The sequence below is a fragment of the Ctenocephalides felis genome, unplaced genomic scaffold, assembly GCF_003426905.1.
Source record: "Ctenocephalides felis isolate EL2017-DRISC unplaced genomic scaffold, ASM342690v1 CF-g0.4_SCAFFOLD_01492, whole genome shotgun sequence".
NCBI lineage: Eukaryota > Metazoa > Arthropoda > Insecta > Siphonaptera > Pulicidae > Ctenocephalides > Ctenocephalides felis.
In genome coordinates, this window is record NW_020537646.1 from 34,794,303 (window position 1) to 34,804,909 (window position 10,607).

At 30.9% G+C, this 10,607-nt stretch overlaps 1 protein-coding gene across 1 annotated transcript; it reads left to right on the plus strand.

Annotated features, from left to right (window-relative positions):
- The first annotated feature begins 3,361 nt into the window (after positions 1 to 3,361).
- Positions 3,362 to 10,305, plus strand: LOC113371176 (P protein-like). Its single transcript, XM_026611818.1, has 8 exons — positions 3,362 to 3,428; positions 4,297 to 4,441; positions 5,008 to 5,104; positions 5,297 to 5,432; positions 5,516 to 5,706; positions 7,278 to 7,550; positions 9,933 to 10,136; positions 10,207 to 10,305. Exons 1-8 carry the CDS (start codon positions 3,362 to 3,364, stop codon positions 10,303 to 10,305), a joined length of 1,212 nt encoding a protein of 403 aa, XP_026467603.1.
- The last annotated feature ends 302 nt before the right edge of the window (positions 10,306 to 10,607 follow it).

The following is a 10,607-nucleotide window of genomic DNA, read 5'->3' on the forward strand; positions in this document are numbered from 1 at the left end:
CTTAGTATGGCAATATCGTCAGCGAATGTAGCAATTGTCAGATTTTCAAGTAATGGGAGGTCCTTTGTGTATAATACATATAAGAAGGGTCCAAAAATACTACCTTGTGGAACACCTGACATTATTTTGTGAAAATCAGATGTTACTTGATTTACTTTCACTTGAAAAATCCTATCTTGTAGATAGGATTTTAAAATCCCATAATACCTGGATGGAAGGTATGTTTTAATTTTATATAAAAGTCCTGGGTGCCAAACTTTATCGAATGCTTGTCGAACATCCAGGAAAACACCACTACAAAATTGCTTATTTTCAAATGACTTGAGTACAGTGTCAATAACCCTGTGAACTTGCTGTGTGGTCGAATGTTCACGTCTAAAGCCAAATTGATGATAGGGGATCCAATCTGAAGGAAGCTCGTTGTTGATTTGGTCCAAAAGGATCCTTTCAAGCAGTTTAGATATTACGGGAAGCAAGGATATTGGTCTATATGAAGATACCTCAGTCAAGTTTTTCCCTTTTTTAGGAATCATTAATATTTGGGCAGTCTTAAATGATTTTGGCCAATACTCTACTCTTAGTATGGCATTAAATATATAAGTTATTAAAACAATCGTTTTCTTAGGAAGTTCTTTCAACGCCCTTGCTGTTATTTTGTCAAAACCAGGCGATTTTCTTGTATTTAACATCTGGATTTGAGAGTTGACTTCTTTGGGTTTGATAGGTTTGAAAGATTGTGAAGACTGTAGAGGTTTAAGCAATTCTTCTTCAATCTCTTTATCAATGGTGGAATCAAATGGTTTAAAAACATTAGACAAGTATTTAGCAAATAGGTGCGCTTTGTCTTCTTCACTTCTTGCCCAAGGATCATTAGCACTGTTTCTAATAGGTGAAGAAAAGAATTTAGGCTTCTTCACATTACTAGCTGCTTTCCATATCGAGTTATCTGATCTGGATAGATTATTAATGTACTTTTCAAAATTTTCATTTCTGACTTGCCTAAGTTTGCTTTTAAGTTCTCTGCAAAGTTTATTGTATGTATTTTTATCGTCAGGTCTATGATTTTGTTGCCATTTAGCTCTAGCACGTCTTTTTTTCCGAATAAGCTCTTTGATTTCCAACGGAATATCTTGGAATGCAGGTGATGCTTGAGTTTTAGGAGTTGCTTCTTGAATTGAAGTCTTAATGTGTTGAAGCAAATCTTCAGTAGCCTTGTCAATTTCAGCGTCGCTTTTGAGACTGATATGTAAATTTGTTCGCTCTTTCAAAACTTCTCGAAATGTTTCCCAATTTGTATATTTGCTATGTAATATATTCGAATTTATTTTTTGTATAACTGTTATTCCTATAGTTAAAACAATTGGAGAGTGATCTGAGGATAAATCGTATGATGGCTTAATATTCATCACGTTCTCATTTATGTTATTCAAAATAAAGAAGTCGAGCAGGTCTGGTATTTTTTGAGGATCACTAGGCCAATATGTCGGGGTTCCAGTGGACAGAAATGAATAATTATTATTATTTAAGGTTCTCAGGAGCTCATTACCCTTGCTTGTGATCAGACGTGATCCCCAAGAAGTGTGCTTGCAGTTAAAATCACCACCTACAAGAAATTTCGCACCCAATTGATGGAAAAACTGTTCAAAATCTGTTTGCTTGATATTATGTCGTGGAGGGCAGTACACTGCTGAGATTGATAATTTGTAAAGATGCATACTGACAAGTATTGTTGTTGCTTGTAGGTGTTCTTTTTGGTACGGAGGAAGTTCGGTGTGAACTATTGTATTTCGAATAAGTATGGCTGATCCTCCATGAGCCGTATCATCCGGGTGATTGCAATAGTGTAGTGTGTAATTCGGAATCTTGCAGAAAGAGAAACTAGTAAAGTGGGTCTCGCTTATTAGCATTATGTCAATGTGATTCAAAGTGAGGAAAGTAGTTAATTCTAGCTTGTGCTGTAGGAGCCCATTGGCATTCCAAAGTGCAATTCTTATAAATTTAGCCATTACGGATTAATTTTATTTAATACAGTTGTTAGCAGGTTTAAAACCACACCATTTTGATGAATTAATTGATTAAACATCTGTTTGAATTCGTGCATGAACTGAGCGAAGCTTGCAGATATGCCTGAAGCAGACTCTGGATTAACGTTGTTATTTAACGCCTGTGCATATGTTCGAGGGTGACCTTGATTAGCGATCTGATTTGGATTTAGATTCGGGTACAGGTTAGTGGTAATAGTTGGATTAACCGTATGTCTGTTGTTGGATTTTTGGTTTATAAACGTTTGTGGTGTATTATGATTCATTTTTGGAAATTTTTGATTATATACCTTCTTATATGCTGGGCATCCACGATAACTAGCTGCATGATCTCCGTCGCAATTTGTACAAAAATTTAATACATTTTCAGGTTTCTTGCAGTCTGATGTAGTATGATTGTTACCACAACGGGAACAAGTAAACGGCTTATTGCAGTAACGTTGAGTGTGACCGAATTGTTGGCATCTTTTGCATTGCACAACGGATTTATTATAGTGTGGCGGTTCTATACGAATTATGTTGTTAAGAATCTTTGTTACGCTGTATATGTCTTTGTTATTTTTTGCGGGTTCAAGATCAAGGTAAAATAAATTTAGTGGCTTTCTAGTTTCTCTGTGTAGTATATTTGTAACGTTTCTTACTTCATGACCTATCCTCACGAACTCATTCTTGATTTCTGCTAAATCTGTGGTATGATGTAAATACCTGATTACAACACGATACGCCCTTTCCTCTTTTAGTTGATAAGTATGATGAATAACATTTGTTGCACGCAAATGTTTAGTTAGTTTTCTGAAAACATCAGAATTCTGACACATTAATTTAGTTACATTATTATTTAAGGAGCGGAAAGTGTATTGTTCGATATCAATAATAGTGTTGATTTCGTCCATCATATCTTTATAATTGTCGACGCCGTAAATAAAAATCGGTGGAGGTCTTTGGTTGGTTGTTGAGAAATCATTATTATTGGTAGTATTGATAATAGTGCTTGGCAACTGATTTATGCTATTTAGCGGTTCGAATCTATTTGACAGAGTTACCGGAGTGCTATTAGTATCATCAGATAATTTACGCTTCTTACTTTGTACAATTTTTTTTGTTGTAACAAGTTGCCACGAATGTCTCGGATTAGTTGTACAAATATTTTCCGTATTGTATGTTTGAACCTTAGTTAATTGTTTGGGCATATTTTGATTTTGACTACATACCAGCTTTGAAGCAGTCACTGCAGGGTCTTGTGAAATGCATTGAATAGCTTGTTCAATATTGGCTACTTGCATTAGATCGACGTCCATATTGGTATTTGATGTTGAAATATGCTTATTAGCAGACGAAAGTTCTGTTTCCTTCAGACGCAATTGTTCATTGACATATTCAGAACATGTTAGTGAATCGTCGTAAAGCACGTTATATGTTTCCGTAATGGAAAATTTGTCCATAGTATCCCCCGCAGGGTGACACTTCTCTAAGTTGTGTAAAGTTAGCACAGTGATTTGTCAAAAATTATTTACACAAAAACACTGATTAATCACACTGAAACTAGGTATAAGATCACTAGACACTCACAGCGCGTGTTTGATTTGCCATAAAATCAATTTTTAATATTTATTATGGTTTAAATCCGCCAAAAAATTACTTTAAATAAACTAGGCGAAAATCAAATGACAGAAACAAAATGTCATGTGTCAAGATATTCGAATAATAAATTTCGATATAGTTTTGTTCTAATTATCAAGATTTGTTATTATTTATCATTATAATAAAATAGTATAAATTTTCTATTTTATATAATTCAACATTTCTAAGAAGATACTACATGTAAACACCGTAAAAATATCAGTATACGGTAATAACATTCTGAAAATTATCGATAGTATTGGCGATAAATATTATTATAATCCCTTTGTTGCTTTTTTGAAGCAGGACTATAAAATTGAAGGTCATTTCAAAACAAGTATGAATCTAAGTGTCCATTCATTTTTTAATTAGTTTAAGATAATAAATAAAGCAAACCAGACTCCACTACGCACTTGTATTAACTATTGTTCTGCACCATTACAAGAAATTTGAGCGGCATTATATTTAATTAATGCATTTTCAATGCTCAGCGGCTTTATTTGAATATTATCTAATCAATAGACTATAAAATGATCGTTATTTTGAGCATATCAACAATCGAGGAAGTAACAAAATAATAAAATACCATTTTTATATGATGTAATTGCATTGTGTAATTTGATTTTAATTATAGATGTTTGCGATGAAATTGATCCGCTTCCCAATGATGATAATCCAAACGAAGAAGAGGAAGATAGGTTGGAAAATGAAAATTCTGGTAGGAAGATGGATTACCTTTCCATAAATGTAGCAACTGTTGCGTCTAGGCCAAATAATGGGTAATGATAATGATATTTTTATTTATATTAAATATAGTATTGATAATGAAATATTTATTATTTAACTCCTTCGCTACGAGAGTGTTTTCAGTAGCACTACAGAACGGATAGACACAATAATATATTTTAAGATTTTTCTTGATAAATTAAAAATTGCGCCTTTGATAAACTAAAAACTACAACAAAAGTTAAACATTTCCAATAGTTTAATGCATAATGATAAATTTTGAAGCAATGTCCGAAACGCTAAATGTCGTCTATAGACGACATCTGTACACACATCATGCCAAGCGGATGTCGTCCATGGACGACATTAGTATGCACAAGTAGTCAAATGAATGTTGTCATTAGATTATACATGATCCATTGTTATGCAGTATTAATGCAACCAGATATACAAGTGACTTCCTTTAAGAAAATCATTAATGTTGTTTTGCCTGATATTTAAATACACTCAAAATTACCTATTATTTTTGAGTAAAGAGCACAATTTCTAAAAACATAAGTATTACTTGAAATTAAATTTTAAAGTTTATGCTGTGACTAACATATTTTCAAATATTTAGGCAAAAAGCACAATTTTCTGCACCCGCAAATAGAGATGCTTCTACTGTTGAAGGAGATTTGGATCAAGACACAGATGAAGTTACTGGTCACAGAAAGGTAAGATATTAATTTCAATTGATGATTTAATGATATTGAATTTCAATTGATGATTTGATGAAATTAAAAAAAAAATTCAAATTTATAATTTGAAGCAGGTTACTCCACCATAGTTTTTCAAGCCCTTAAAAAGTTTTGCTTAAATATTTTAGATAAAAATTTCAGATTTTTAATATTATTTTATTTCTTTAGCTGAAACCTTGGATAAAATCTTTAAAAATAGGCCTATTACTGGGATGTTGGTTATTGTTCACCGCAATACTGATGACGAAAAATGAAAGAGTTGAAACTCTTAAGCAAATATCAATTCCAGTAGGAAAAGTTCGCAGTGAGTATTGATCGGTTGCAACCTTGTGCAAACAATATTATTTAATTTTTACATTATTTAATTCTTCAAATCTTTTGTTACAGGTTTCATTTTGCCAGAGAGATTGAATGGTGCCAGATTACAAATAGAACTATCAGGAGCATTTTTACCTGAGCATTATGGAAATTTGTCGATTAATTATATTGAACTATGGTTGGAAATTTTGGAGGTTTCTCAAAGTGTGGATCCTGCAAATGCATCTCACTTGAAAAAGCACGAAGTTCTATACATACATGTAATACATGTTAAAATATAATATAATACCTTCAACTTCATATAATATTAAGAATCATTCTTATAGTCAATATTTAAAAGAATCATGTTATTTAACATGATGTAAACTGTTATTAATTTGGTTAAACTTCTGAACAATATTTTATGTTTTTAACTGCACGGCACTATTAATAAGATGACCATATTTTTTTGAAGTCAAAATCGGGACGGTAATTTTTAGTTATGCTAATTCAGGACGGGAGGGGGGGAGGTGTAGTGAGCTTTAAAATACTGAATCCATTTTAAAAAAATAAATTTTTACATGAATCAATTTTTTTAAAATCAGAATTGCAGACTTTTAGTAAGAACTTTATTATTCTATTAAATGTAATACTTTTTTATCATTTTCTTATTTTATATTTTTCTATCTATACATTTTTTTTGCTTATGAGCTTTGTATAAAATTATATTCAATTTTCTTCATGGTTAATTTGAAAAAATTAGCACTTGTTTGTTTTCACAATTTTTGTTCATTTACCTACAATTTTCAAAAATGCGGGACAAAAGATTGAAATCCGAGACAAATTTTACTATTTAACTACTAAATATCTCAAGGTGGAAATCCGGGACGTATGGTCACCTTACTATTAAGTACATTTAAATTTCCCAGTTTAATTATCTTTACGAGATTAAGATTACGAGAAATATTTTTTATCATTGGCATTAACACGTTAATCGCCATGTCAGTCACATGCCTGAGGCTATGGAGTGCTACATTAGGCATAGGCAATTTTGTAGTATCAGAAATAATATTTTAATATATGTCAGCCATATATGTGCCGCATAAAATTGTTTTTCCAAAATTTTGGCCAAAACAAATTTTTTATTGAATACTTTTATTGAATATTAACGATCGTTTTATTGAATATTAATGATTATTTCAGAAAAAAATATACATGCCTCATTATAACTTAATTAGATAATTTAGTTAAAATTGTATCAAAAAAACTCAATGTATTCAATAAAAATTTGTTTTGGCCAAAATTTTGGAAAAGCAATTTTATGCAGCACATTAATGGCTGAAATATATTGAAATATTATTTCTGATACTACAAAATTGCCTATGCCTAATATAGAACGCTATAGCTTCACCCAAATATGACTAACATATAATTTATCTGAAAAAATGTCGAATTGATCTGGAAAATGTCGTTATTTGAGTTGTTCTTCCACGTATACATGGGAAGTGCTTGGAAAATATAAATAGAACAAACCGAATTTATTTGTATAAATATTATTTTTATAATTATCAATATTATATTTTGCAAATATTGATTGATGACAAGCAACATACATTACAATGTATAGTTTGCTGGAAGTCAGCAAGTGCAAATATTTAATTAAACCCCGGAAAATTACTTGACGTAATAACGTCATTTATAGAACATCGTTTCATTAACATTCAAATATTAGTTTAACTTTCTTATTAACATAACTAGTTTAGGCTAATAAGCTATACATTAAACTAGCAATTTCTATTTATAATTTAATATTTATGCATCAGTTGATTACATGTAAATTGTTTGTTTGTAGAACATTTCCGATGCGTCTTTCTGGCGCCTGCCAATAGTCTCCGAAGATCTGTTCGATATTGTGCCAGAACTTACCAGAAGGCGCGTCTTCACTTTGGGAAGTTACCCGTCCAGGAAGATCCCAGACAGCGTCGCCCGTGTTCGAATGCGCACCAATGCCGAGGCCAATTTTCCTCTCAGCATCGGATACGATGTCAGCCCCATCGACATGGATGATGGAGTTATTTACGCCGCTGTTGTTCTTTTGGGGCTATATATTTTGATTGTGTTTGAGGTAATATTTTGTTGTTAATTTGAAAGTGGCATTGTGCCTTAAAGCAAGTTGCATGAACTTCCCGAAATGTCTAATAATTGACTTAATTCACCGAAATTAGGATTTTGGATATTGAGATAAAATTTTCACCAATTTATTTCGAAAATAGTTTTTGCTTTCGCTTTGTAAACCATTTTTGCCATTTTAAATTTGTATTTTTCCAACACATTTAAATTATTTGTAATTATACTAAATATAGTGCACAGACTAGTGTACTTTCATATCCAAAAATTGTAGCTTGTCATTCCAAATTTTAACTAATTTATATAATTCAACCCATTTTTGAGGAACTGTTTTAGTGCATTAACTTTACGCTACTAATTTTTTCAAACTTCGATGATTTTTTTAAAGTAAACGGCTAGTCGCAGGGTCATTTTAGAATGTTCTTTAGATTCATGATATCCATCGTCAAAAAAAAATTAATAAAATCGTCAAAAAAAACTCAACAATTAATTACAAGAACACGTGCCAGCGGATCTTTACCAAAAACTAATCAGTTCGATTACCAACCAATACTTTTTAGTTTTTGAATTTTTAAAATCGATTCAGAATTGCGGATGAATACTTAGATGAAATTTTGTTTCACTTTTCTGCTATTAACAATGAAACGGCTTGACTGTTTGTAGCGCAAAACTGACAAAAGCTAGTCCTTATCCAGTTACAGCGAATGGCTTTTAAATTTTTGTACTCAGGTCAGCCTTTTTTGAGAAAACGCACCAACAAAATGGCAAAAATCAGCTCACATACACATACACATACTTCATTCAAATTTCATCTCTTGCGATTCAGAATGGCTTGAAATGTCGAAAAAATTTACAAATCGTTTTTTTTATGAAAACATTTTCTCCTTCGGAAAGTTGGTCTTCATATAAACTTATTACGGACAAATTTGGTGATTTTTAAATTTTTTATTCAGAAATTAATTAATTAAAAAATTAAATAAAATAATATCAACCCTTTCGCTGCTAGCGTCGTCCATAGACGACATGCTTCCGTGTGTATGAATGTCGCCTATAGACTTCATCTAGTATCACAATTTGGGTTAACTCATTCTCATTTGAATAATTGAAATATATTATTTGTTATTGTGGTTTTAAGTTTTTTTAAGCGTAAATAAATCATATAAATTTTTAAATACATTTTTCTATCGTTAATGAATGGAAAATCTGAGAATATTTTTGTGTGAGAAAATTTACTTGGGCGATTTACTGGCTCGTAAAGCAGCATCACTCTTGCGGAAAACCCTCTCACGGCGAAAGGGTTAATAATTTAAATATCTACATGATATTGATCAAATAATTCAAATTTTATAATTAATAATTCCATCAAAATTAGTTTCTGCTTTTAAAATCTATAACTCGCCTGACTAACAAATTTTATCCACACGTAAATGTATAGTTTCATGTTCAATATTCAGGAGAACTTCTATACTATATTTATTGGATAAGTAACACTTCGATTTTGATGAATTTGAAAATAGTTAGTTTTTTTGTAAAGCTTATCTTGTTATGCTGATCATAATTCTTTCTTTTGCGTCTTTTCAATTAGTATTGCAAATTTATTACTGTAGCAATTTTACGATGTTATAAAACCCACATATGACCTCTTATACATTACTTTATATTGTAATTCTGTCTGGCTGAAATTGCAATAAAATAGATTTATTAGTAAAATGCTAAACATGGTTGTCACGTATTTTTTAACTGTTGATGATTTCATTTATCATAAACTTTAATGTTTGGATATCCCTCGTTTAACTTCCATAAACATAATTTGAAATGATTTATTTAGTTATATAAACAAATAGCTAAAATAATCATTTTGATTATTTTTCTGTATCTAGTTGAATCTCAATTAATTTAGTTTAATCGTAGCTAAATAAATGCTGGTTTATTGACGTGTTTAGCTTTTTAATTAGAAAATCACTCACTAAAGTTTTTTTTTTCTCTTAAAATAGTAGCTTTATTTAAATTTAATCATGACATGAGCTTATAAAATTAAATCATTTTTGTTTGCTATTCATTAATTAAAAAAAAACATTGAATCGAACCATTATCGCAATTCATAAAAAGGCTCCTCGATTGCATTATTTAAAATTTCTTTGAACGCAGTGAAATGTTTGGTAAATCGACAACCAATTAAAACCAAACTAACAACAACAGCCTTACCAATCATTTATAAAATTATTTAAATTAAATACTAGTTGGAAAGATATTCTTTTTATTCAATATAGAACTATGTTGAACTCTACACTTATCTACATTGAATCGCTACTTTTTTCTATCAAGTGGATAATAATGTATTATTTATTTATGCTAATTCTAAATTTTCTATTATTCTCAGATTGTTCATCGTACATTTGCTGCAATTTTGGCATCAACAATGAGCGTTGCTATTTTAGCAGCATTGAATGAAAGGCCAACAATGTCGGAGTTGATTTCTTGGATTGATGTAGAAACCCTTCTTTTGCTTTTCTCAATGATGGTTTTGGTCGCAATCTTCTCAGAAACCGGTATTTTTGACTTTTTGGCAGTTTACGCATACAAGGTAAAATATTCGATCGATATTGTTCTGATAATTTGAAAAGAATTATGGTTGATAAAATAATAAATTGCAGATCACATCTGGAAGAATATGGCCATTGATTAACTGTTTATGTCTCTTCACGGCGATAATGAGTTCTTTCTTGGATAATGTCACACCGTCCTGCTTATGACACCAGTTACAATAAGGTGAATAAGGATAATTGAAATACTTTTATGCAGTATCATTACCTAGATTCTAGGTAATGATACGAGAATAACACTTAGTTACAAATTTATCACATTGTTTAAATCAATAAAAAATTACAATGTTTCATAAATGCTAATATGTGTATTAGATGTTTGTTTTGTGATATATATGTATGAATGTGCCATTCTACGAATAGAATAAAAATTATATTTATCACCACAGGTTATGTGAAGTCATGGAACTAAATCCGGTACCCATCTTGATGTCCATGATAATTTACTCAAA

Bases quoted from the DNA above. Each gene is read 5' to 3' on its own strand.
- LOC113371176 (XM_026611818.1), top strand. From the start codon at position 3,362: ATGCTTATTAGCAGACGAAAGTTCTGTTTCCTTCAGACGCAATTGTTC. The intron at 4,442-5,007 runs GTAATGATAATG...TCAAATATTTAG, and splicing joins GCGTCTAGGCCAAATAATGG to GCAAAAAGCACAATTTTCTG. The intron at 10,137-10,206 runs GTAAAATATTCG...AATAAATTGCAG, and splicing joins TGGCAGTTTACGCATACAAG to ATCACATCTGGAAGAATATG.